Source organism: Molossus molossus, unplaced genomic scaffold (genome assembly GCF_014108415.1).
Source record: "Molossus molossus isolate mMolMol1 unplaced genomic scaffold, mMolMol1.p scaffold_m16_p_3, whole genome shotgun sequence".
Lineage (NCBI taxonomy): Eukaryota > Metazoa > Chordata > Mammalia > Chiroptera > Molossidae > Molossus > Molossus molossus.
Genome location: NW_023425366.1, coordinates 38,529,537 through 38,557,504, shown reverse-complemented (window position 1 = coordinate 38,557,504; position 27,968 = coordinate 38,529,537). Strand labels below are relative to the sequence as shown.

The following is a 27,968-nucleotide window of genomic DNA, read 5'->3' as shown; positions in this document are numbered from 1 at the left end:
CCCCGGGAGCGGCGAGGTGCGCAGGCGCGGCTTGGTGCTGGGGTTAGTGGGATTGGGCAGCTGCGGCTAAACATGTCGGTGGTCCAAGTTGTGTCGCGGCTCCTGCGCGCCAGACGCCTGGCGCTGACTGGGGCGGTGAGTCGGCATCGCGGGCCGGGCCCGGCCGGGCTCGTCTAGGCTGGGGCGGGACGGGTGGGGTGGGGGCCGAGGTCTGAACAGATGGTCCCCGCAGGCCAGGGCGGAGCAGACGCCGGGGCCCCGTGTCTCGGTCTCTGATCTGGACGGGCTGGGGACCGCCTCTGAGCTGGCGCCGCGGAGAGCACCTGCGGGGCCTCCCGATAGGCTCCGGCGTCGTCAGGGAGGCCCTCGGACTTTTTCCAAAGTCGGCCGGGCTGTGTCCTGTTGAAGGTCACGATCCCACGAACCTCCCCAGGATCCCCTCTCCGTCCAGGGTGCCCCGTGGGCCAAGGTCTCCCGGGCTTCGCTCCAGGCGTATGAACGCCGAGAGGAAGCGAGTCGGCTCAAGGTCACGCCAGCAGGTAGCGGCCTGTGCGTGTCCGGAACCTCGGAATCGCAAAAGTCCGCAGAACTGGGCTGGAGGCGGGACCGTAGCCTCAGGCGCCGGCAGGGCGTGGCCCTCTGCCTACAGTCTCTGGAAGAGTCCCATCTGATCCCCGCAGCCCGGCAATGGGGCGGCCGCGGCCCCGGGTGGCCGGTGGCAGGGTGGGTTCGAGCTCGTGGTCCCCGGCCCGGCTCTGTCCTTGGCGCCCAAGGCGGGGTGAAGTGGAACGCATGCCCAACAGCCGCTTGCCTTGCAACTGTTTGCAAATCCCGGTCCCCTTTCGAGAAAGCATAGATTGTGTGTCCACACCGAGGCCTGGCAAGTAAGTTTAAGCCTTTCATTTGGGGTTTTGTGTCGTGGCATTTGTGCACGCTTTTAAAAATCAAACGAAGAATGTCAGCACACTGACTGCAAAACCACGTTTTGGAGAGGACGCTGGGTCACTTGTTTTCCTGCTTATCTGTGGAGGCCGAAGTCTGCGGAGCATGTGCCGCCGCCTGCTGGGTCAGTTAGGATGACAGGCAGAGGTGTGCTTTCCTCAGCCCTCGGTGCTGGGTTTGTCAAACGCACTCTTTACAAGTACATCTTCAGAATCGATCCTTTACGGTTTGGTTTCTACAAGCACACTAAATTTAGAGGATTTGGTTATTTGATTCCTTTAAATGAACTTGTTCACCCATCTACTTAGCAATTTAATTACGTTGTAAAAGTTCCAGTAGGAACCAAGGCATTAACAATTAAATGTGAGAGGGTTTAGTCAGCCATCCCTTCCTGCCAACAGGAGAAAGCATTTTAAATACTGTAGCGTGCTTAGTGACCAGCGGGGTAACCCCCACCCCATTTTGGGCTCTAAGACATAACTCGGTAGGGAGTCCAAGTGAAGTTCTGTCCGCGGAGTATTTTTAGTCAGCCTAACATGAGCAAACTTCTAAGTGCTTCCTACATGTTAGGTAAAATGACAGATTGGTAGCTGGTGGTAATTGGAAAAGGGCTAATATGTCTGTCTTCAACTGGGACTGGTGCCCAAACCTTCCTTGTGCAGAATAAGATCCCCCTACCTCCTTTCAGCCTGTGGAACTCCCTACACCCACCACCCACCCTGTGTTAATTTGTGAAAACAGAAATTGTTCTTTATCCAGGCTGGACTAGAATTCTGGCTCCAGCTTATAGCTGAAAGTAACAGTAGGATCCTAAGCACAACAGGTCAGAGTATATAAACCTTTGGTATTGACTTCCTGTTTACTGCTGCATCTGAAAAATACTGTGCTATATTTTAACATTTAGCAAGAAATAATAGAACTGCCCAGACCTTGAGACCCTTGTCCTAAGTTAATTCCTTTTCTTTGTATGTATTGTTTCAAGTATGTTTTAATGGTATATCTAGAATTAAATTTTTTGCTTCTTGGTATAATAAGCATGCCAATTGCATAGTTTTGTATTGTGTGTGGTATTTTTCCTAGTTCACTTGAATAATTATGCTTTGGTTTTGATATATAACCTGGATGTTCATCTTAATTTGGAGTTCCATAGATTTTTTTCCCCAAGGGTCTTAGGTAGTAGGGAAAGTACAAGAACTGGGACTAGCCAGCCAGACCCAAGTCCAAAGCTCAGGCACTCTGGATGGACTCACTTTCTCTGTGGGGTTAATGAGGATTCTATGATGTAATATGTGAAATCTTCATGTGTGCTCATCTGAGCCAGGGCCCACTGCTTGCAGCCTGTGTTCAGTAACCTTGCGAACTGTATTACAACCTTGACAGCTATATTTTAAGCATCCCTGTTTTAAATATCTTTAAATTTTTAATGTAAATAATTATACATAGCTGTAAAAAAGAAGTCAATGAGTGCAGAAGGCCTTATAAATGAAAAGGAATAAGACACCCTCCCTCTTTTCCCAGACCTGTTCCCCAGTGGAATCAATTCTGAATTATTTCTGGTATTGATCCTTGGCATTTACCTCCATTTCTCTAGCTAATAATGCAGGCGCATTTTTATCTGTTTTAGACATGGACCTTTGTTGGTAAGAAAGGATTTAGTTTACATAAACCATCTTACTTCCCACATTCTCAGTCCTCCCAATATAACTATGCATCCATTTTCAGATCCTCTATTGGCTACTTTTGTAATTGTATAGATTGAACTAACAAATGAGTTTCTTGTTCATGATTCATGCATGTATTCTGTTAGATGAGGACTCCCCACTTTGCTAGATTAATGATATCAGTATCTACTCTTCTCCTTTATCCTCCTTTTTACCTCCTAATTAAGTCACCTATACTATTAAAAGGTCTTAGTTTTCCTTTTAGTTGTACCTTAGGTAGATTTTCCCATTCTTTATGTTGCCTTGTTAGAAAATGTTTGATGGTTTCCCTTCAAAAAACATTAGATTAGTAAGTGACTCAAAACTAGTTTTATCTAAAGACAGAAATTGGATTACGATTGGACTCTCCAAATTCTACAGTCACCTCCCCCACCCCCATCCCAAATCAGATTTAGAAACAAAAGTCAGTGTTAATATTTTCCACAGGGAGACAGTGTGATCATTTCTTAAAGATTTCATTGTAGTAGCTGCCTCCTTTTAAGTGTGTGTGTGTGTGTGTGTGTGTGTCTTCAACATGAACATCCAAACAAGAAATACTTAGAGAATCTCACTGTTCTATCTTAATTTGGTTTTACAAAATGTACTGTTCTTATTGGTATTATTACCTTTATTTATATTATACTCTATACAATTTTCAAGAACATTTGTATTAAAATTCTTTCAGTGACTTAATTTTTTGTTAGAATATGATTTTACCATTTAAAAAAATAAATTGAAGCAGAGGAATATTTGTTCCTTTTAGTTATTTTGTTGTTGTTAATCCTCACCCAAGGATATTTTTCCATTGTTTTTTTTGTTTTTTTTTTAGATAAAGTGGAAGGTTGCAGGGGAGAGAGAAACATCCATGTGAGAGAGACACATCGATTTGTTGCCTCCTGCACGACCCTGTCCAGGGCAGGGGATTAAACCTGCGACCCTTTGACCAACACTCTAACCCCTGAACCAAACTGGTCAGGGCCTTTTTAGTTCTTTTTAATTTATTTTCTGAAAGAAAAAACCAAATTATCTTATGTCAATAAAAACAAATGTACTTAAAAATAAATTGGAGAATTTAAGAATACTACTTTATCAATTCAGCTCTATTTAAAAATCTTAAACTATTTTGTAATCGGAGCTATTAAAATAAACTCAAATATTTGTGCTAGTCATCATCAGTCTCAGAGTTAGAAAGAACTTTAAAGGTAGGCGCCATCTCTGACTTTTCCTTAACAGGTGATCAAGTCATCCAGCCCCCACCTGAGTCCTTTCATCTTACAGCAAAGTCCATTTAGTTTACAACAGCTAAGTGAGAGTTTATTTTGTATTTTGCCTAATTGTCTTTCCTGTAATCTCCCCTTGTTTGTCCTGCCGAATACTTTTTTTTTTAACCTGCAGAGTAAACATCTCTTCCAGACTGCAGAATACTTGAAGTCTTCTCTCGTAACACCTTTTGTCATTGTTGAATGTATTTATTTCCTAAACCTGTTCTTTATGATCTTTCTAAGACTCATTGTTTTTATCATTAGTCTAGTAAAATGCAATCAGCAGAATGGAAAATCTTATTCTCTAAATTGCTGACCATTCTTAGTATATGGAGAAAGTTGCCTCTCATGCTGGGCTGTATTTTCTTTAATATGAGTTGTCTTAGGTAAATGTTTATGGTGTGGGACCTTTAAGCTGAGGCTTGGAGAATTACAGAGGTTCTCAAGGGAAAGGCCAGGGACAAGGGTCCAGGCAGAGGGAATGACACTGGTGTAGATAGATGAGAGGAGGTGTGGCTGAAGCCTAGTGTAGATGTGGAGAGGGGTGAAGCAGGACTTTTAGCATCTCTGGGCCTGGACTCCTTGTGTGTTCTGTGGGAGGGATAACAAGCAGTAGAGCCTGTTCAGAGCACTGATCTCCTGCTACAAGGTCCCATGCCTTTCTCAATAAACTGCAGAACCTCACAGATGGCTTTATCTCTACTGTGAAGAGGTTTATGATGGATTCAATAAATTGCTTCCTTGTTTGCAAAACTACCACTTATTCAATGTAGATGTCTTCCCCATTGTCCATTTAAGTAACATAAATTAAGAAAATGCGAAAGCATACCCTTTTCATTTTCTATCTGAGTCAGAATCCTGTTTGGAAACCAGCTTCATCTTGAAAGGTTTTTCCTAGAATGCCACATCCCCTTTGGGCTTGTGTGAGTGTTTAGCCCCTGCTCTACCCCGCTGGGTTCAGTAAGGCTTCCAGGTGAGGTTTCTAGGTGAAGGGAAATACCTGAATACACAAAAAGGTTAACAACTTGGTAGAGGGAAAAAAATTTTTTTTAACTCCTCACCTGAGGACATTTTTCTATTTATCTTCAGATAGAGTAGGAGGGAGAGAGAGAAACATCCATGTGAGAGAGACACATCGACTGGTTGCCTCCCACATGACCCTGACCAGGGCCGGGGACGAACTGCAACCAAGGTATGTGCCTTTGACCGGAATCGAATCCTCAACTCTTTGGTCCACCAGCCAATACTCTAACCACTGAGCCAAACTGGCCAGGGCAGTAGAAGAAATTTTAATTACAAGTCCCCTGTTTCTTCAAGGCACTCAGTGCTCTCCATCTCTCAGCAGCGGCCAGCAGCATTGCAGACAAGGTCCCGTGGTTTTCACTTCACTGTTGATGGGAATAAGAGATCATCTGCTAAAGTTTCAGATTCAGTAAGTTCGCGTCTTTTTGTTCTATTATAAGTGATTTTCTTGGCTCAGAGAGGTAATGATCTATACTGGTTTTTAATGTATTTGAGTAGTATACAGGTCTTATTTAAAGGAAAAAAATTCTCATTCCAATGCATGTCCAGATTATTTTTTTAGTGTAGTAATACTGTTACTACAAATATAAACATAGATGCTAACATTGTTTTCTTATAGCTCTTATGTATCTATAAACCAGATTAAAATTTACATTAAGTAAAGCAACAAAATAATAAAATACAAATGACATATGAACATTTTACTATGGTAGATGATGATATTCCACTCAGGACCATGTAGACTTTTTTTTATTCCTCACCCGGGGATATTTTTCTACTTATTATTAGACAGAGTGGGAGGGAGAGAGACAGAGACAAACAGCCATGTGATAGAGTCACATTGACTGGCTGCCTCCGGACGAGCCAACCAGGACCAGGGACAAACCGCAACCAAGTTACGTGCCCTTGACCAGAGTCGAACCCGCAACTCATTGGTCCTCGGGCTGATGCTCTGACCGCTGAGCCAAATCAGCCAGGGCCTTCTTTTTTTTTGTTCAGTGGGTTCATCTGCTCTCTGTGGAAGAATCTGAAATTTGCTTACAGGTTCTTTTCTCATAACCTCACAATAGTTAGTGAGTACTAGTTGGCACCTTCTCAGTCAAAAATGCAAACCTAGGACTGAAATAGAGTTGTGGTCCTTGGTTCTTCTGTGGTCAACCAGGTGAACTGGACTATGCTTATCTGAATGAAAAGTATTTAATTTTAACATTTTCATGGGAAGCTTGCTGATCACAGGTGGAGAATCGTGACTTACATTACATTATAAGCTCCGATTCATTTAAGCCTATGTATATGGGTACAAACAAACAAAAAAGATAAGTAAAAATTATCATTAAAAAAAAAAAAGCAAACTCTAGAATTGGTGTTTTGATCTGTGTTGGTGCTTTCTTTTGTGTCTACAGCTCCCAGCTTGGAGGTGTACCTTTACGTTTTCAGTGTTCCAGCTAATGGTTTCCTAGCTTCATAGGATAAGGCTCTACCTGGCATGGGTAGGGCTGGCCCTCTTCACTGAGGGTGTGCCCACCACGTCTTAGGACTGTGAGGTGTTGGTATTCAGCCTCACACAGGGTGGAGGCTCTCTGGGCACTTGCTCTTTTGTGTTTTTTCTTCATTACCTTTAAGCTCTTTCACTGTAGCTATAGTCTGTTCGACATAGTTGAATGGGTGATTGACAGGTGAATTTTTCTTTTCCAGATTTCTACACAATACCCAGTAGTGGATCATGAATTTGACGCACTGGTGGTTGGCGCTGGAGGGGCAGGCTTGCGAGCTGCGTTTGGCCTTTCTGAGGCAGGGTTTAACACTGCCTGTGTTACAAAGCTCTTTCCCACCAGGTCCCACACTGTGGCAGCCCAGGTAAGAGAAGGGGCTCTCTCAGTGCTTTTGGCCACCTGCAAGGCACTGTGCAGTCCAGCCTCTGCTTGAACGGCCTCCTGCCACAGGCCACCTTCCCACCATTCTCCTTGCACTCGCTCAGCTTACTCCCTTAGGCATCTCTGCCCACACTTCCCCTACTCACTGCCTAGAGCCTTGTTGTCACACATGGATCGTCTCTGATCACTCCACTTAGTCCCCTTCCCCTCTTCTTGGTTTAACTTCCTTTATTGCACTTACCAATCTGAAATGAGTTTGTCTTTGGGCTTGTTTTATGTCTGCTCGGAATCCTGTGTTACTTACTGCTGCATCCTCATTGAGTGTGGTGGTGATGAGCTTTGATGATGGCATGAATGTGCAGGACAGTAAAACAGCGGCTCTGAATTTAGGGAAGAGGACTAAAGTAAGGTGAAAAATTACTCGGTGGTTTCATAATTTTGTTCTTTGGAATACAGGTAGTATTCCAAAATCATATTTGACTGTCTTTTTTATAGAGACAATAGAGTGTGTGGTGACTTTCCATAGTCCATAAAAACCACCCTAATGTGGAGCATCCTGTATTGTGTCCAACAACATTCTTCAGGCACTTAGCTGTCCAGATACTTTGTTTTAAGCTATGCTTTGTAAATTAAAGAATAAATAATATATACCTTTGGAGAATTTGTTGTCTAAAGGGACAAATACAAACAGATAATGTTAAATAATATTGCAAAATATGTGTAGGTAGTACAGTATTAATCAAATAAAAAGAATAAGGAAAGGATGACTTAACTTGAATATTGGTTCTTGAGAAAAGAGGTTTAATTGGAAGGATGAGAGTCTGAAGAGTACTTCTATGAATGTCCAGAAGACCAGGCATCCATGGCCCCGATTCTTACTAAGAGTAGCAATAAAATAAATAGCATTTATGCTTGCGCTGGGCCAAGTATTTTTGTGTTATTTTAAACCAACTTTCTATATTCTGCCATTACTCTAATACTTAATGTATTTTATCAGTTGCATTTGGGTTTACAGTTGGAGGAGTTGGAGAATGGAAGAAGGAAATAACACGGTCCCTTGCTCTCTGCCAGTGACTCATTTTGTCCTAACACATAACTTGGAAAACTGAGGCACAGAAGCACTAAGTGGGAAAGGAATTTCAGTGTAGGTGTGCTTGATTCAAAAGTTGTGCTTGAATAACAATTTGAAAAAAGAGAGGTAAGTTAGAAAATGTACCTTGTGAAAAAAAGATTATCTGAAGAGGAGAAATCTACTCTTAAGTTGTGAGGGAAAGGGGTGAGCGTTACATTTGTCCCTGTACTGCGTTTTCTGTGCCTCTGAGCAGCGGAGGCAGTGGGGATAGGTAAGGCAGGGATGGGTTATCTGCACAGCAAAAGGAGGTGGGGGTATGGGGAGAGTGGCTCTGAGTTTGGACTTGGTAGTAAGTACTTCTTGTATGTAACGCTCATAAAATACCATTAGGAACATTTTGTCTTAAAATTATACAGATTTGTTGAGTACCTGTTATGTGCCAGGTTTGGTAAGAAATATTACATATGTAACTTCTATCACTTAGTTCTCCAGACAACTCTTCAAGGAGTTTAGCTTGGTGTCATGGATACAGAGACGGAGGCGGGGGGATTCAGTAACTTGGCCCACATGGTTAGGTTGGTAAGGGGAGGAGGCATGATTTGGAATCTGTCGTGCAGTGCTGGAGAGAGGAGCCCGGTGGATGCCTTGGGGCTCTCATTTGTAGTTTCTGAGGTTGCTCTGTGTTTTCAGGGAGGAATCAATGCTGCCCTGGGGAACATGGAGGAGGACAACTGGAGGTGGCACTTCTATGACACCGTGAAGGGCTCTGACTGGCTGGGGGACCAGGACGCCATCCACTACATGACAGAGCAGGCCCCGGCTTCCGTGGTTGAGGTAACGTCCTCACAGTCTGTTTCTAATGGGATTGAGGCAGATGTGGTCAGCTGAAAGGATGGTGACGAGCCAGTGTAACAAGGGAAATCTTTTCTGCTATTAACCATTCAATTCATTTAATAAGGAAAATTTTCTCTTTCCTGCACTGTCGACGTTTTCATAAATATATTAGTGTTAGGTTCACAGATTTAGTTTAAAGTTGCTCGGAGTAAACTAGCCATGTGTCTTGATTCCTTAAAGTACTAGGTGTTTGTTTTTGTTTCATAGCTGGAGAATTATGGCATGCCGTTTAGTAGAACTGAGGATGGGAAGATCTACCAGCGGGCCTTTGGCGGTCAGAGCCTCAAGTTTGGGAAAGGCGGGCAGGCCCATCGGTGCTGCTGTGTGGCTGACCGCACTGGCCACTCGCTGCTGCACACGTTGTATGGAAGGGTGAGCCGCCCTGGGTGCCGGGATGATGGGGCCTGGTCCAGTCTGGCCAAGCATGTGGTGATGAGCCGGAGACAGGCCACCTGGGGATTCGTCAGAGTGTCAGAACGTCAGCCTAAGGAGTGTCTTAAAAAGCAACAGAATAGCTGGTAGACTGTGTGTTGTAATTGTTAATTAGAAAGTATCTATTTTAGAAAACTAAATTGGTAATCATTACATACCAGGTTTGAATTTGTAATCTGTCACACTGAAAATATAAGAGCAGAGCACACATTTTAAGGTCCTTTTATGAACTGATTGATTTGTTTTACTTAACTGTTAAAACTGGACTAATTCTTGGAGCCTAGCAGTCACTGGCCAATCAGGGCAAACTTTGGCATGGCCAGATAATCAATATTCTGAATAATATTGATTCAGAATAATCAGTATTCTGAATTCTTGTTTACAAATGAGACAGTTAGGACACCAGTGGCTTCTCTGGCCGAGTGTGTTGACAAATATGTAACAGGACCTGCTCATCGCATGATTTGTGTGTCACGTAGGAAGAAGACAGTTTCATGAGAGACCTTTCTGTTAGCCGAGGGGACCATCAGATCCAGGTCTTTGGCCCCCACTGTCTAGTATTGAACCTTCTGTTGCCATAGAAATATGCTTATCTGGGCTGTCCAATCCAGCAGCATCTCACCACATGTGACCATCACAAATGTGGTTGGTGTGCTGAGGGGCTGAATGTTTTGTTTTATTTAGACTAAGTGGCTATGTGTGGCCAGCAGATCCTGTATAGTACAACCCAGCCTAAGTAGAGACCCTGTGGTCTGTTGGCCCCAGCTCTGGTATTGAACTGTGTGTGGCACCAGAGAGCCTGGAATGCCTATTAGGGTGTATAGAAATAAGAGGTGTGTTAGCACATTACCAGTCTCTTCTGGAGTCAAGTCTCCTTCTGGCGTACACTGGTGTGTGTGCACCTTTTTATGTTTTGTTTATACAGCCCCTTTTGTGTTGTTTCATGATAGTATCAACACTGTGTTGGTGAGAGTTGGCGTCTGTGACTTGTTTCTAGCCTGGTACTCTCCCAGGGTTTACCTGATCCATTTGTTACACACACATCCAAGGTTTTTAACACGAACAACATTGCCTTAATGTTGGTTTAACACCCTAAATGTGGGATCTTTTTTCTTTTTAGTCTCTACGATACGATACCAGCTATTTTGTAGAGTATTTTGCCTTGGACCTCCTGATGGAAAATGGGGAATGTCGTGGTGTTATCGCACTGTGCATAGAAGATGGGTCCATCCATCGCATCAGAGCGAAGAACACTGTTATAGCTACTGGGTAGGAATCTAATGTTCATTGTATTTAATTTCCCTGTGTGGAAGTTGAGTTTCAGGGGTCCCTTATCCTAATCAAAGTCGAGGCATTTTGGACATGTGGTTTGGTCACGGCCATCTCTTAGCCTGTGAGGGTCATCACTTTGCCAGCCTCGGCTCCTCCCCTTTCAAGGGGGCACCAATAGCACCCACTCTGAGGTGGGCAAGAAAGAGTCTTCTCAGTGTGCAGTGGGGAGGACCCTTGAGGAAACTAAGGCCTAGAGAGTCACATGACACTTTCTGGAGTAACATCTCTTTTGCTTTAATGGATACTGTTTTATACTGATTTCTCAGGTAGATAAGTGCTGTTTGTTCACATGATGGAAATAAGTAAATTTCATTTTATACCATCAGTCTGTTATTTAAACCCTTTAAAAAAGTGAATTCATAAACATTTTAAAAATTTGATGTTAAAAACGATACATGCTTATCTTAAGAGAAATCGCTCCAACAGCACAAAAGTACTAAAGTACAAATGAGAGTGCCTTCTCTGTCCTAGGCTCCCCTCCCAGTTGCCCAGGGTAGTGTGGGCAGAGGGCACCTGTGGTGGTGCCTCATGGGCTGCTGTCCACGCAGTGCCGTTAGAAAGGAGGTTCTGATGGGCACTGTGTAGTCAACACCGTCTCTGCTAGCTTGTCTGTTTTCCAGAGGCTACGGGCGCACCTACTTCAGCTGCACGTCTGCCCACACCAGCACTGGAGATGGCACTGCCATGATCACCAGGGCAGGCCTTCCCTGCCAGGACTTGGAGTTTGTTCAGTTCCACCCCACAGGTAGGATGGGGCTGTCTTTGTGGAACTGGGGCTCTTTGTGTCTTTTAAGCACTCAGTACCTGTGGAATGCTCGTCTGCAGTTCCTGTACAACTTACCTATTTTCTCATCTCTCAGGTCCTAACTTGTCATTTCCTCAGGAGACTTTCCCTGCTTCCCCCAAGGTAGTGGAGGTCTTGTCTTAGCTACACATTGCCCAGGTGTACTTACCCCTCTTGTAAAGCAACAGTTGTTCAGTGTCCCTTTTCCCATTGGGTTGTCAGTTCCAGGAGGTGGGGACAGGTCTGTCTCATTTACTGCTGTGTTCTCAGTGCCTGGCACCTGGGAGGCGACCAGAAGAGTAGCATGAGCAGATCTGTAGGGAGAACATCAGGCTGCCACAGTAACACAGTGATGTCGGGATGCAGCTCTGACTTGCAGGGCTCCATGTGGTGTTAATGAGTGAGGGTGCCAGTCATGGCGGAGATGAACTGATCTTTGGTCATCAGACAGTACAAGAGTGGGATTCGGAAGCGGGTGGTCTAGGCTGGGGTTTTAGGTTTGAGAGAGTTTGGGGGATGTTATCCATAAATAAATCTGAGAATCCCATCTCTTGAGAGATGACTCTCATCTTGTCCTTTCTGGGTTGCTTTTCTGACCTGTCAACAGAGGAAACTTCACACATGGTGGCAGTGACCACCATGCTGAGAGCTAGACCTGTGCTTTCTCTTCGCTCTGTCAGTATGTTCTTCTGATCCCTAGCAGGGATGAAAAATAAAAAATGTGGTAGGTGGTTTTAGAACTGCTAATTTTAACCAGACTTCTGAATTCCCTCGGTGATTTATTTAGAGCTCCATTTCTCATGCTTCCTTTTCATTGTGTGAGTAATAAACCTCTGGAAAAAATGCCGTTTAAACTAGAACACCGAAAAGCAAATGAAATGCAAGAATTGCCTTCTTGTTTTAAAAGTAAGATAATTTTTGATGTATGGATAAAAGTGTTAGCTGTCAAATTACATTAGGTATCTGTCTCCTTAAAACTGGAGCGTGGCTTGGCATTCCTCATTTTCATTACATTGAGGGGCCGAGTTGAGGTGAAGGGCACAGACCTCGTGTGTTACCAGGCATGAGTTTGGGCTCTGTCCTTCCCAGTGGGTCGTCAGGCAACTTACTGAGCTTTAATTGCCCTTCTCTGAAAATGGGGATGATATTATCTGGAGTCATTGGGAAACTTAGAATTGTGCATAACAACTACAAGTATTAACTATGTAGTTATTACCATTGTTGGTATTTGGTTACTTTAGACAGGACTTTCCAAGCTGTTGTTGTTTTTTAACCTAAACTACTCACCACAATTTCAGGGTGCAAAGGGATGTTTAAAAATTAAAACAAAATCTGACATAGTTAACATATACTTAGTTATATTGAAAGGTTCAAGTGCAGTTAAAACCAGAGTGCTTGGCAGGGCTGCATCATTGTCCACTGCAGCTGTCCTTCCTCCTCACTGCAGTTTTATCGGTGCCTTTTGTTATCTAAATTTCCTACCTACTATTTCTTATCTTTTTTTCTGTCTTACTGTGTTGACTTTAATGTTTTTTGCATACCCTTTGCCACCCCTCAATGTCTTTTAGAAAATACTTGCATAGACCTAGCATTGTCAGGTTATAGATATTTAATTAATTGGGTTCTTTGCAGGGATATATGGTGCTGGCTGTCTCATCACAGAAGGGTGCCGTGGAGAGGGAGGCATTCTCATTAACAGTCAAGGCGAGAGGTTCATGGAGCGATATGCCCCAGTCGCAAAGGACCTGGCCTCCAGAGATGTCGTGTCTCGGTCCATGACACTGGAAATCCGTGAAGGAAGGTCTGTGTGATCATCTCCAAAGGTGCCTGAGTGCACATGCATGCGCGAACAGCCTCCTCTCTCGGGCGGCTGTTGTTCACGTCTGCGTTTTAACATTAGCTGGTGTGACTGCTGTGTGAGTTGCAGCACCCACCCACCTCTGTGTAGGAGTCAGGCTTTTGCCTCTACTGCTTCTGACTGTTGTCTGTTAGTTTGTCTCTCTAGAGCAGGGTTGGGGAACCTTTTTTCTGCCTAGGGCCATTTGGACATTTATAACATCATTTGAGGGCCATACAAAATTATCAACTTAAAAATTAGCCTTCCATATTTGGTCAGACATTTAACGAACTCACCCCTACTGTGATGGCTGGTATTGATTTCACAGGCCTTAGACGGCCTGAGGGCCGACATTCCCCACCCCTACTCTAGAGAGTTACCTTTTGAGAAGTTTAGCCAGTTTTTTTTTTTTTTCAATCCCACCCAAGGATGATTTTTAAAAATATGTATTTTTATTGATTTTAGAGAGAGGGGGAGGGAGAGAGAGAGAAACATTGACCGGCTGCCTCCTGCACGGCCCCTACTGGGGATTAAGCCGGAAACCCAGACATATGTGCCGACCGGAAATCGAACTAGTGACCTCTTGATGCATGGGACAGTGCTCAACCAACTGAGCCACACTAGCCAGCCCAAGGATGATTTTTTATTGATATTTTTAAGAGAGAGAGAGAGCTGTCGGTTGTCTCCTATATGTACCCCTACTGGGGATCAAACCTGCAACCTTGGTATGTGTCCTGACTGGACTTGAACCCAAAGCCATTTTGGTGTAAGGGACCAAAACGCTCCATTCAACTGAGCCACCTGGCCAAAGCAAGAAATTTAGCCAGTCTGGTGTAACTCCTTAGAACATGATTTGTGTGTGTATGAGAGTGAGATGAGACAGACAGACTGTTGGAAAAGCAAGACATGACCCCCCAACCTGAAAGTAGCATGGGAGCCTTTAGTGTTGTGTTGTGTTTCAGTCCATGTTTTGTGACCTTCAAGGTGTGTGGGCTATTTGTTCTTCCAAAAGTCAGCTTTAGGCCCTTCAATGCCTGACACTATGCCTTACTGGGTGACTCATCAAATATTTGCTGGTAAAATGACCTTTGGAGATTTTACCTTTTTTCAAAAGAGAAGTCAAATGATTTTTTTGGAATATTTGGCATAAAAGGACTTTTTGATGCATTTACCAAGGAAAGTGTAGCAAACTGTGAGCCCAGTGAGGTCAGGATGTCTGTCCATGTTGTTCATGACTGTGTCCAGTGTCTGGAGTTTACCCTGGCACAGTAGGTGCTTAGAAAAGTTGAAATAAATAGGTTTTATTCAGTATCAAAAAATGGGGAGTCTCATGTGCTTTGATGATTTTGTAATCTCACATTTTCTGTAATCACTGTTCTTTGCCTTATGTTGTATTGTCCTTTTTTTTTTTTTTACCAGAGGCTGTGGCCCTGAGAAAGATCACGTCTACCTACAGTTGCACCACCTGCCCCCGGAGCAGCTGGCCATCCGCCTGCCTGGCATTTCAGAGACGGCCATGATCTTTGCGGGTGTGGACGTCACCAAGGAGCCCATCCCAGTCCTTCCCACTGTGCATTATAACATGGGTGGTATTCCCACTAACTACAAGGGACAGGTGACTACATTTCAGGAAAGAGGATGGTGACAGTGGACTCCCCTCGCATTTGTCCCTTTAGATCTTGGAGGAAAAGGCAGATGTTTTCCTCAAAAAAGTTGCTTAATAGGCTGCACTTATTTTAAATTGCTATTACTGGAGGACAGAGGAAGGCCTTAGTTATATTCCAGTTTTTGCATTCACTCCTTAGTAACAATGAATTCTTAATTATTTATTAATCCCTTCTTAGTAAATAGTCATAGACATCATTTGCCGTTTTTTCCTATATGATCCCATGTTATTTTTACAGTGATCTTGTAAATTGTGTTGTTTGCAATTAATATGTTTGGGAGGTTTGCAATTCACAAAGAGCTTTTCGATCAGTTACTTTTAGTCCCTCCTCAGGTGAGGTGGGTAGGAATTATATTCTCATTTAATAGATGAGTAGTAAGTTGGAAGAATCTGAATTACAACTCAAGTCTTCTACCTCATAGTTTAATGTTCCTGTACCCTGCCATGCTCCCTTCATCTAAATCCAAAATCGGAGAGTGGGAATAAAGGGGGTCAAGTCAGGTGGTGGGTGAGGTTTCTGATGAGAATTAGCCTTGGGATTGAAATCACAGGTACTGCCGTTGGGGGTCCTTTGACCGTGGCACAGGGTAACTGAGGATCTGGAGGCAGAGGGAGAAGACTTGGCAGATAGGTCCAGAGGGTTCCCTGCAGGCGAGAGAAGACCCTGTCCTTGGTGTGACTTACAGCATGCTGCTCCTTGTGGGGAAGGGCCTATGCTGACTGTACTCTTACATCTCTGTTCCTCTCTCCCAAAGGTTCTGAGGCATGTGAACGGCCAGGACCAGGTTGTGCCCGGCCTGTACGCCTGTGGGGAGGCTGCCTGCGCCTCGGTGCATGGTGCCAACCGTCTTGGGGCAAATTCGCTCTTGGACCTGGTTGTCTTTGGCCGGGCATGTGCCCTGAGTATTGCAGAGTCCTGCAGACCTGGTAGGTTTTCTTCAAGTAGCTAGCGAGGGTGTTTCAGTGGGCAAAAGGTTACAAAGTCAAGGTCTGTAATTGGAGATTTGCTTAGTGATCATATAGTGGTTGTCTAGTTTTCCCCCTGGAAGTGAGGAAACAAATTCAGAGGTTTACATGTTGGCAGACTTGAGACTGGACACAGGCTGGGTGGGGGTCTAACAGTTAAGAGGGTAACATGTTGGCCAAAATGTTTTTGCAGTTATTATGTTTTGCTTAGAAAAATCATTAGAAAATTATTGCTCTGGCCAGTTTGGCTCAGTGGTTAGAGTGTTGGCCTATGGACCAGAGAGTCCCAGGTTCGGTTCCTGCTAAGGGCATGTACCTTGGTTGCAAATTTGTCCCTGGCCCTGGTTGGGGTCATTTGGGTGGCAGCCACTCGATGTGTCTCTCTTATGTCGATGTTTCTCTCTCTCTCTCTCTCTTCCTCCCTCTCTCCTTCCTGCTCTGAAGATAAATGCAAAAATGTCCTCAGGTGAGGATAAAAAAGAAAAGAAAAAAATCAATGTTACTAAATGGTAATTTTTTGAAACATAAACAAAAGCAAATGGGAACAGCAGCCTGCTTAGAAGAGCTCAGGCAGATCACAAAGAGGCTGGTGCTCTGCTTTATCTGCAGACCTTTGTCTCCTGCATTTTATATATCCTGCATGTATTACATGCTAAAGAAAATACATTTAAAAATGTCATCCCCAAAAAAGCCTTAAAAATCCTCAAAACATTTATCTTTTTAGAAAGTCAAGAACAGTAAACCTTTACGTGACAAGGGTCAGGATCAGTGGGAGACATAAACACAGCTGGCCAGGCCTGTGGAGGGAAAGGAAGGTTGGCAGATTTGCTGAGAAACACTATTCTGAAGGATGCCATTTCCCCCTTAATAGAGAGTAATGGTACAAGGTCTGCTTGTGTAATCGAATTTTTAAACTTAAAAGATGGTTTCTCTTTTGTTCATTTAAAAATTACTTATTGGACACATACTCTTCGCCAGACACTTTGTCTTTATATTTACTCCTTGACCCCAAGTCAACAGATGGTTCCTTGGGTATAGGGTGGTCCAGGTAGAGTTACAGGTATGTTTTCCAAACTCCCTGAAAGGTTATAGTACACATTTGATGTCATTAAATTTGTCCAGTTTTTTTTCAGAAGTTAAATTCTAGTCTTTTTTTTTTTTAAAGGAGATAAGGTTCCCCCTATTAAAGCAAATGCTGGGGAAGAATCTGTCATGAATCTTGACAAATTGAGGTTTGCTGAAGGAAGTATAAGAACATCTGAGCTACGACTCAACATGCAGAAGGTAAGAACCTGCACACACTCTGCAGTGAGCAGACTGGCCACATCGATAGTCCTGTACTGGGGTTTGGGGTAAACAGCGGAAGGACATATTCCTTGCTGTATCAAGTAGGCATACAAAAGAGATCAAATAAGATAAAACTACACATCTTTCCACATAGAAGGCTGGAGGTAGCAGCCAAGGGCAGTGATAGCAACTTCACAGCATCAGGGACTCAGTCTTCTCTCATATGCTCCAGGATGTTTGCTTGTGGGCTTCCTGCCTCACACCATCTCTGGCCATCCTGTATATGTCACAGCCTGAAGGACGAGGGACAGTGGAAGGTCCGAGTTCAGTTCCCATCTGGAAGATTCCTTTTAACAGGCTCCCTGGAAGCCCACTACATTAATTACTGAGAAATTAATCCCATCATCACACCTAGCTTCCAGCAACTCTGGGAAATGCCTTTATACTGGGCCATTGATGCATATAAATAAAATCAGGAAGAGTGGAGCATGGATCATGGGTAGAAACTAGATTCTGTGCATTGGTTACTATCAGAGTAATCACCTTCTTCTAGATCAGCATGTCTGGTGGAACATTCTGTGAGGGTGGAAACGTTTCGTGTCTTTGACCACATGTGACTATGGAACACATGAAATGTAGCCAGTCTAAGGAACTGAATTTTAAATTTATTTGATTTCAGTTTTAATGTAAATAGGTACACCTGGTTAGTGGCAACTATATTGCATAACACAGGTTTAGATTAGTAAAAATTATATGTAAAACATCTAGGAATCAGTCAAATTCTTCTAAACAGGAAGATTCTTGGTTCATGAATGAGATCTCTGTCCACTTGAAATTATTAGCAAGAATTTCTGTGTGGAGACATTTTCTGAAAAGCAGCCCCTTGCTTTAGTCATATTCTGAAAGGAGTCCAGAGGCACATACACACAGATATTACTAAAAGCAAAAAGGTTGTACACAGCCATGCTACTTCTGTCTTCAGGTGAGACTGGGATTCAGGGAGGCTTCATGGACTGGTAAGGGAAAAAAGCATAAGTGAAGGAACAGAACTATGTTTACAGAAAACCAGTCAAGCGATACTTCGCAGGACTTTTTAGGGTGCTGATATCAGGGGTAGGGCGCCAGCTAGGACAGATGTGACCATTGTATTATGCAGGTAATGGAAATGAGAAATTGATGAGAGACTTTGAAATAGGAAGCACTGGAGCCTTCCCCCCAAAGAAGACATGTACTGGTATCTACGTGTACTAGGCAGTGTTCTAGATGCCAGAGTCAGCCCTGAATAAAACAAAAATTCCTGCCCTGGTGGAATTTACATTTGAGTGGTCCGGGGGGTGGGGGAGGGGCGGCTAAATTTTTTGCTGATTCCAACTTATACAGTAAGAAACAAAAAAGTATTGGAGTATTGAAAAGAAACAGTTAAAATTGTCAGTAGTTACAGATATGATTACCTAAGAATTCCAAGGGAATAAACTAAAAAACTAGTATAAAAAACAATGTATCAATGAAGTAAGGTGTCTGGATAAAAGATTCATATACAAAAATCAATAGTTTTCCAATATGTCAGCAGTAATCCATTCAAAAGTTAATATTCACAGTTGCAGCCAAAAAAGTTTGAAATGTCTTGAATAAACCTAACCTTTTTACCCTATGTAAAAAGGGTGTGAAAAAATAGGACTACTGAGAACATAAAGAATGTATTAACTAATATTTACTAGATTCTAAGACATTTTGTCCCATTTGCTCTTCCTTAAAAAACGTGACATTGATGGTGTGCATTATAATCTTTTAGTGATGCATCATTCTAAGGAAGTAGGAGAGATGCCTATTAAATAGAATTAAATTATAATGCTACATTGGGGTTTGATAGTGGTAGAGGAAGAGACGTCCAGGTCAGTAGAACAAAATCAAGTCCAGAAATAGGCCTCTCAGTACATGCTGGGATTTAGCATATGATAAAGAGGTTTTTCAAGAGTGATGAAAAGTCATTCAGTAAATGATAGGAAACGAAGATAGATTCTACTTCTCATGCCTAAAATAATTTTCAAGTTTATTTTATATCCCATTTTTTATGAGCATAAACAGCAAAACTCTAAAGGTACTTACTTAGTATATGAGGAGCTTTTAAAGAATAACTAGCAGAGCAAGCAATCAGGGTTCCTAGGCCTCTTCACGACCTACCAACTCAGCACCCACTGCCAACCACCTCATCATCTTAGCACTTCTTAGTGTGCATCACCAAGGGGGTGTCTGCTGGCTCTTGTAACATTTAACACAAAACCTTGTGAATGGGGCAAGAAGGTATCTTATAGCCCTCACGTAGCTGCTGTGTCCTCAGGTATTCGAGGATGGGGAGCTTAGGCCCTTTCTGCCACAATGTATTAAAAGCTTTAATTAAAATTTTATTTTAACATCCATTTATGATAAAAGCTCTCAACAACGTGGATATAGAAAGAACATGTTCAACATAGCAAAGGCCATAAATGACATAAATAGCTTACATCATACTCAACAGTGAAAGGCTAGAAACCTTCCTTCTAAGACCACGAACAAGACGGGGATGCCCACTCTCACTACTGTTACTCAGCATGGAATTGGAAGTCCTAGCCAGGGCAGTAAGGCAAGAAAAAGGACTAAAATGCATTCAAATTAGAAAAGAACTAAAACTCACTATTCGCCGATGATGTGATACTGTATATAGAGAACCCTAAAGATGCCACCAAAAAACTACTAGAACTAATTAGTGGATTTACTCAAGTTACAGGATACAAAATCAACATACAAAAATCTGTTGTATTTCTATATATACTGATAACTAGCTATCAGAAAGAGAAATAAAGAAAATGATCCTATTTACATATGCATCAAAATATGTAGGAATAAGTCTAACCAAGGAGGTGAAAAATCTGTATACTGAAAACTATAACACATTCATGAAAGAAATCGAAGAAGACACAAACGGAAAGAGATTCTATGCTCATGAATAGTAAGAATTAATATTGTTCAGATGTCCATACTACCCAAAGCAATCTACAGATTCAGTGCAATTCCTATCAAAATGCCAATAGTGTTCTTTCACTTAAATAAAACAAATAATCCTAAAATCTGTATGGAGCCACAAAAGATCCTGAATAACCACAGTAATATTGAAAAGGAAGAACAGCTGGAGGCATCACATTCTCTGATTTCAAATTATATTACAAAGCTATAGTAATCAAAGCATATGATATTGACATAGAAACAGACATATAGATCAGTGGAATAGAATAGAGAGATCAGAAACCCATGCATATGTGGTCAGTGAATATATTGCAAAGGAGCTAAGAATATACAATGGAGAAAGGACAGTCTGTTCAATAAATGGTATTGGGAAAATTGGACAGCCCGAAGCAGAAGAATGAAACTGGATCACTGTCTTACACCATACACAAAAATTAACTCAAAATGAATTAAAGACTTGAATGTAAGACTTGACACCATAAAGCTCCTAGAAGAAAATGGGAGTGAGCTCCTTGACATCGAACTTGACGATACTTTTTGGGCTCTGACAGCAGAAGCAAAGGCAGCTAATGCATAAATAAAGAAGTGGGGCTGTGTCAAACTAAAAAGCTGCACAGCAAAGGAAACCATCAACCAAATGAAAAGAACCTGTGGAATGGAAGAAATTATTTGCAAATTGTATCTAATAAGGGACTAATATACGAAATATATAAAGAACTCATATAACTTAATAGCTAAAAAAAAAATTGATTTAAAAATGGGCAGAGGATCTTAATAGACAGTTTTCCACAGAAGACATACAAATGGCCAACAGGTACATGAAAAGATGCTCTACATCAATCATCAGGGAAATGCAAGTAAAAAGCACAATATGATATCACCTCACCTGTGAAAAGGACGATTATCTAAAAGATAATAAGGTTGGCGAAGATGTGGAAAAAAGGGAACCCTCGTGCACTGTTAATGGGAATGTAAATTGGTGCAACCACTATAAAAAATAGTATGGAGGTTCCTCAAAAAATTAAAATGCAACTACTATTGATTCAGCAATTTCACTTCTAGGTATTCAAACAAAAACACTAACTGAAAAAGATAAATGCTCCTTTGTGTTATAATTGCAACAACATTTACAATTGCAAAGTCATGAAAACATTAACAGATGTTTAAAGATGTGGCACATATATACAGTGAAATAGTATTCAGCCATAAAAAAGGTCCTGCCATGTGTAACAACATGAACATGGAGGGTATTATGCTAGGTGAAGTAAATCAGAGAAAGACAATTACCTTATACTCTCATATATGGAAACCTATTTATTTTTTTTAATCCTCACCTGAGGATATTTTTTTACATATCTTTAGAGAGAGAGAAAGGGAGAGAAAGAGAGAAACATCCACGTGAGAGGGACACATCGATTGGTTGCCTTCCGCATGACCCCGACAAGGGTCAGGGAAGAACCACAACCTAAGTATGTGCCCTTGGCCAGAATCGAACCCATGACTCATTGGTCTACCGCTGAGCCAAACCAGCCAGAGCTCGTATTAAAAAACACACAAAATTGAGCTCATGGGTACAGAGAACAGATTGGTGGTTGCCAGAGATAGGGAGTGAGCAAAATGAGTGAAAGGGGTCAAAAGGTATAAACTTCCAGTTAAAAAGAAGTCCTGGGGATGTAATGTGTAGCATGGTGACTATAGTGAATAATATTGTATTGCATATTTGAAAGTTGCTAAGAGAGCATCTCACAAATTCAAAGTAATAAACACAGTCTGAATTTCCTAGTTTTTCTATTTAATTTACATAAATATTTTACAGAAAGTATATTGCACAAGAGGAAAATCTGAAGGCTTAGCAGTTTTTTTGATATTGGCTTCATATGGATTAAAGATTCCCAATGATATTTTGTGTTACAGTCCATGCAAACTCATGCTGCAGTGTTTCGTGTGGGCAGCGTGTTACAGGAGGGCTGTGAGAAAATCAGCCAGCTCTATGGAGACCTAAAGCAGCTGAAGACGTTTGACAGAGGTGAGCAGTTCCCAGGCCCCTGCACACAGTTGGGGTGCAGGATGTCCCATTTATCTATGACTTAGCCCCATCTTGTCTGTCTCTCATGGATGCCTTGTGTGTTCCTAGGAATGGTCTGGAACACAGACCTGGTGGAGACCTTGGAGCTGCAGAACCTGATGCTCTGTGCGCTTCAGACTATTTATGGAGCAGAGGCCCGCAAGGAGTCACGTGGTGCTCATGCCCGGGAAGATTACAAGGTGCGCTTTTGTGACACACTCGTGAGCACTATGTGATCTTTCCGTGGGCATCCCTAACTGACCCTGTCATTTTTCAATATTTTACTCCATTTTGAGTATAATGAGAGAAGTAAATTGAGAAATGCTTTTTTCCCCTCTTGGTAACTTTTACACTTGTGTTCTCACTGGATTCGTACCACAGGACTTTTCTGGCTTTGAGTCAGTATCTGTTGCTGCCAGCGGTGGCACCTCTAAGCAGAGTGCATGGTTCTTCACTAGGGCGAGGGTTAGCCTGCAGCTTGTACTGTTGCCAGAAAATGCTACTTTAGTGATTTTAAATGATGAATAAATCATCGTTTTGAGCCTGCAATTATGGATTCCTGGCTTGGAGCCACAGTGCTTTTAAAAGAGGTGATTTTTATGCAGAGGACACTTGTCAGATTCTGCCAGAAAATAGTACTCAACTTACGAGAGCAAAAAATCATGGACAGAGATACTTGGGGCAAATGCCAGTTAAGGGTAAACAACATCAGCAAACCCTGAGCAACTTCCCCCCCAGACAGGCACACAGACTGGTCCAGGGCAGTGTTTAGGTTGCTGACAGCCTTACTAGTCCACCAGACAGGGTGAGTGGGGATTGGCTAAGAAAGAGGATCTTGATTTACTGTGAAGCAATTTTATTAATTGGTTCTCCACTGATTGGGGCTGGATTAGATTTTCTGTTTACTAGTGTGAAGGAAGAGATTGGTAAGCACATTCGTCATGTGTACTTAAGGACAGGAAGCTTCTCCAGGCTGTGAGTTGGCAGTTCTTGGGGCTGCAATGAAGTTTTCATTTCATTCAGTCTTATAGCACATAGAACCCCCTCGCCCCAGGAGAGCATGTCCCGTCCTCACAAGTTTAGAAGTAGCAGAATGTGCTGTGGCTTGCTTTCCCCTCGGTAAGAGGTCTCGCCTCTGCCCCCCTCCACACTTGTCTCACTTTGAAGAAATAACAGGTGTTTGGATCTTACGGGTTTTATTTGAAGGGCTCTTGTATGGCTTATCCAATACCACGTGCAAGTTATTCCTTAAAAGCATTCAGCTTCTCTTTAAGAGATTTCGAAAATTTTAATATACTTTGCTAAGATTAAGACATTTAAATAAAAAAGGCTGAAAGAAGTTGAAATCTCCCAGAGTACAGAACAAAAAGACAAAGTATATGATAAACTCTTGAGTGCATAAAAGCACATAAACTGAACCCTGGACCCTCCCTGCCACTGCAGGCCCACTGCCCAGCTGTGTGGCCTAACCTCAAGGGTCCTCGCCTTGTCAGGAGCTGGGCTCTAGTGGAAATGGAATAAGTAAAGGTGTAGGGTTCTGGGATGGGCTGGTATAGAGTGAATGGCTCTCCAATAACTCTAGAGGCTGACAGCTGGCAGATGGAGGGCACGTCTTGTTTCTCCATTCCCCTGCATCTGGTACTCATTTGCACTGTGTTACATGCTCTGTGTTCTTTTTGATGAGATAGATGTACACAAGTGGTTTTCATTGTAGAGGGGCTGACATGGGTTGGAAAATGGACTAGGAAGTTTCTGGCTCTCTGAACAAGGTCTGCTTTGGACAGTGGGACCTCGTTGAGTGGGATGTGGAGATTCATATCAGACCAGTCTCAATATATCAGTTTAATGAGTTCGCCATATTTTGTGGTTATGTTGCTCTGTTAGAGTAATAAGAAATTTGGAATTAATTATTGATGTTTTCTGAAATATACTTATTACTTACTTGTTTTCTGTGCCTCAGGAGCGGATTGATGAGTATGATTATTCCAAGCCCATCCAGGGGCAGCAGAAGAAGCCATTTGAGCAGCACTGGAGGAAGCACACACTTTCCTATGTTGATGTCAGGACTGGGAAGGTAGGTGGGGACTGTGGTTGCTCATGTGTGCACTGACACATGTATTTAATGAACTGGGAGAAGCACCATGGATCTAAATCAACTGCTGATAGGTTTGAGACACCACTGAAAAAGACGCTATCAGTCAGGCTTTTGCCTGGAAACAGAATTTAGCATGGGTAAATGGTTCAGAAGGGTTGGCCTTCCACAGCAGCATTGACACCAGGCAGGGAGTGAGTGCCCAAGGCCTGGTCGCAGGGTCTGAAATGGTGATTCTAGAGCCCTTGGAGAGTTAGGGGTGAGATACGAAAACACCCCTCTCCCCTTCTCTCTCATTGTCTAGGCCTTTCAGGGAGCAAGCAGAGAGGGGGTGGGGTGGGCAGGTCCTATGAACAGCCAGCTGCAATTGCAATAGAGGCTTCTGGTCTTACCCATTGGGTATTTTTGCCAGGCATTAAGATAAAAATAATTGAGGTAACAAAATATTTACCCTTAAACTTTTCATAGCTTGTAAGGATAGTCTTGATCCTTTATCTGGGTCTGTAGAGATTAAGTTGTGCTCTGTGGTCAGCACTTAATATAGAGTGCCTACGCCCTGGCCAGGTGGCTCTGTCGCTTGGAGTGTCATCCTGTTCTCCAGAAGGTTACAGATTTGATTCCGGTCAGGGCACATACCTAGCTTTCGGGTTTGATCCTCCGTCAGGGCATGTTCAGGGGAGACAGCTGATCCATGTTTCTTTCTCACAACTATGTTTATCTCTTCCCCTCCCCCTTTTTCTCTCTCTAAAATCAATAAGTGTATCCTCAAGTGAGGATTAAATATATATATATATGAGAGAGGGCACACTGATCCTTTAATTTGGGCGGTAAGTCATTTTCATAGTTTTTCATGAAGGCTATTTTCTGACTATATAGGAAGAAGTCAGACTTCCCTCTCTTGATACAACCCTATGTTTGTGTTTTATTTTTTTCTATTTTTTAAAACATGTTTTTATTGATTTTAGAGAGTGGAGGGGAAGAGAGATACAGACAGACAGGCAAAGACAAACATCAATGCTAGAAAGAAACATCTATCAGTTGCCTGCCTCCCATACAAACCCCAACCTGGGGACCGAACCTGCAACCTGGGCATGTGCCCTTACTGGGAATCGAACTGGTGACCTTCCGGTGCACAGGATGACGCTTAGCCAGCTGAACCACACCAGCCAAGATTATTTAGTGTTTTGGGATGATTATAAAAGAAATAATATGTTCATGTTTTAGAAAGTACAAAAAGAATAAAGAAAACATTTATAAGCTTAACAGAAGTATTCTTTATTATTTTGAAATATTTCCTTCATTTTGTGTATGTGTATGTTCTTTTCCTTATGTATATATAAATATTCACTTACAAGTAGAATAAAATGGAAGCAAATACATAGTATAATGATGCTTTAGAAATGACAGTATATACAAGGTTTTGCCTACTTTTTGAGCACTTTTGTAAAGCATCAAGAATTTTGTAGTCATTTAGTTCTGCTGTACGGGTTTATTGTAATTGCATGGCTAGTCCCCTGCTGTGCATTTAGATCATTTTCAAGTTTGTTGAAAAATACTCCACTGAGTACATGTTACTGTTTTTTTATTAAATTTATTTTTTGTTACAGATGTCTCTCCTTTTTCCCCCTTTGACACCCTCTTCCCTGCTCCCACCTCCCTTAACTGTTTTGAGTACCTTTGTTTTTAAGTGACTGCATATTTATCTGAAAGTCTACTTTTATAATTAATTTTTCAAAAGAGCATGTGACAGTGTTGTTAGTACCTTTTTGTGCCCCAACTTACCACTGACTCTTCTGTTTAAGGTTTCGCTGGAATACAGACCTGTAATCGACAAAACTTTAAACGAGTCTGACTGCGCCACAGTCCCCCCAGCCATCCGCTCCTACTGATGAGACAGACCGGAGCTAACCCGCTTTTGTAATTATGTATAATAGCTCACAGACGTGTTCAAAGCTTAAGTGTATGTTTAAAATTCAGTACTCTAGTGAATAAGGAGTGCCATCTCAATAGAGATCAGTGGCCAGCAGCTTGCCAGTAATCACTCAAAAGTGTTAAGCTTACCTTTATCCCTTGCTTCATTCTTGTGAAATGATAAAACTTGGCAGTACTCTTAAATAAAACATAAATTACAAACTTGCTTTAGGCATATTTATTGACTTGAAATATTAAATGTGATTATCTTTTTATTCTGGTACATTGAAAGCCCAAAATTTTGTTACATATTTAAGTGAAAATGAATTTTAGTGCTTGGCAGCAAATGAAGAAAACAAACATTTCCTCCTTGTTTTTTAGTAAACAAATGGTTTCATAGGTGAACATGTGTCCTAAATCCTTTAAATAACCAAATACTAAGTGAAACTGATATAGATGTAATATAGATTTCTTCTTTCCCCACTTCCTATCAGGTGCTGCTAGGGGCACCTCTAGTTCTTTCTCAGTGTTGGCTTTCATAGAACCCAGTCAAGGCAATTCTGTTCATTCATTACAGATTCTATTTTTCAGTTTTATAGATTGTCTTTAAAATTTTAAAGTTTATGTTAAACATTTACATGATTTTAGTCCATTGTATTCAGAGCTTACCTCCTTAATTGTCCCTGCCACCCTTTCTCCACCCCCCCAGAGCACCACTTTATTTTTCTAGTGAGTGTTTTAAAAGAAAGCAAATAGATATTTGCATTATATTATATAGACTATATATCCTGAGGTTAGTTATTCCTTATCATCAGTAGAGTTGTCCTCATTCCTTATTCGGCTTCATAGTACTCCACTGCTGAATGGACCTTATCCCCTAGTGTGAACATTTGCGCTGTTTCCAATATCACAGATGCCACAATGAATAACTCTGTGTGTGAAGTTGTTTTCATTGACATTTTCTTTGAGGTGGAGGCCTAGGTGTAGAATTGCTGGGTCACCTTTTGTCAAATGTTGCCAAATTCTCTTTCTTAGGGACTGTGGCATTCTGCATTCCCACCAGCAATATATGAGAGTCCTGCAAAGAAGGTGTAATGGCAAGCTTCTGGATGTTTACCACTCACATAATGAGAAGTGTTATCTTAGTATAGCTTTTCCATTTTTTTTTTTGTTGTTGTTAGCATTGTTAACATTTTTTTTTTTTAATCCTCTCCCGATGACATTTTTCTGTTTTCTTGTTCAGATAGAGTGGGAAGGAGAGAGAGGAAGAGAGAGAGAGAGAGAAACACTGACCTAAAAGGGACACATTGAGTGGCTGTCACCCTCACGACCCAGCCAGGGCTGGGTGCAACTGAGCTACATGCCCTTAGCGGGAACCGAACCCGGGTCTCTCGGGACCACAGGCTGACGCTATAACCACTTAGCCAAACCGGCCGGGGCAGCATTGTTAACATTTTTTAAAATTGACTTTAGGGAGAGGAGAAGGGAGAGGGAGAGAGAGATAGAAACATCAATGAGAGAGAAACACATCGATTGGTTGCCTCCCCACGACCCGGACCAGGGCTGGGGATTGAATTTGCAACCCAGGTACGTGCCCTTGACCGGACTTGAACCCTTGTCCCTTTGGTCCAAGGGCTGATGCTCTAACCACTGAGCAAAACGGCTCAGGGCATTAACATCTTTTTTTGAGGTATAATTGGCAGATGATAAATGTATTCACCACTCCCAAATACCCACTGCCCCTTTTTTCCCCACCAGTTCACAGGGAACCACTGATCTACTCTCCATTCTTACAGATGAGTTTGCATTCTCTACATTTTATAAAAGTG

The 27,968-nt window shown here is 42.2% G+C and overlaps 1 protein-coding gene across 4 annotated transcripts; it reads left to right on the top strand.

Moving 5' to 3' along the window:
* The first annotated feature begins 24 nt into the window (after positions 1–24).
* Positions 25–26,365, top strand: SDHA (succinate dehydrogenase complex flavoprotein subunit A). 4 transcript variants are annotated; one of them, XM_036279304.1, is made up of 15 exons: positions 25–135; positions 5,250–5,336; positions 6,623–6,784; positions 8,564–8,707; positions 8,975–9,139; positions 10,320–10,468; positions 11,152–11,276; positions 12,948–13,116; positions 14,572–14,767; positions 15,574–15,745; positions 16,950–17,068; positions 21,986–22,097; positions 22,206–22,336; positions 24,097–24,210; positions 26,031–26,365. In XM_036279304.1, the coding sequence occupies exons 1-15, from the start codon at positions 73–75 to the stop codon at positions 26,115–26,117; spliced, it is 1,995 nt and encodes a 664-aa protein (XP_036135197.1). In that variant the 5' UTR covers positions 25–72; the 3' UTR covers positions 26,118–26,365. The 4 variants fall into 4 exon arrangements, with proteins under 4 accessions (XP_036135197.1, XP_036135196.1, XP_036135200.1 ...); XM_036279303.1 differs by having other exon boundaries at positions 5,247–5,336; XM_036279307.1 differs by lacking the exons at positions 25–135; positions 5,250–5,336 and adding an exon at positions 7,817–7,945 and having other exon boundaries at positions 6,675–6,784.
* The last annotated feature ends 1,603 nt before the right edge of the window (positions 26,366–27,968 follow it).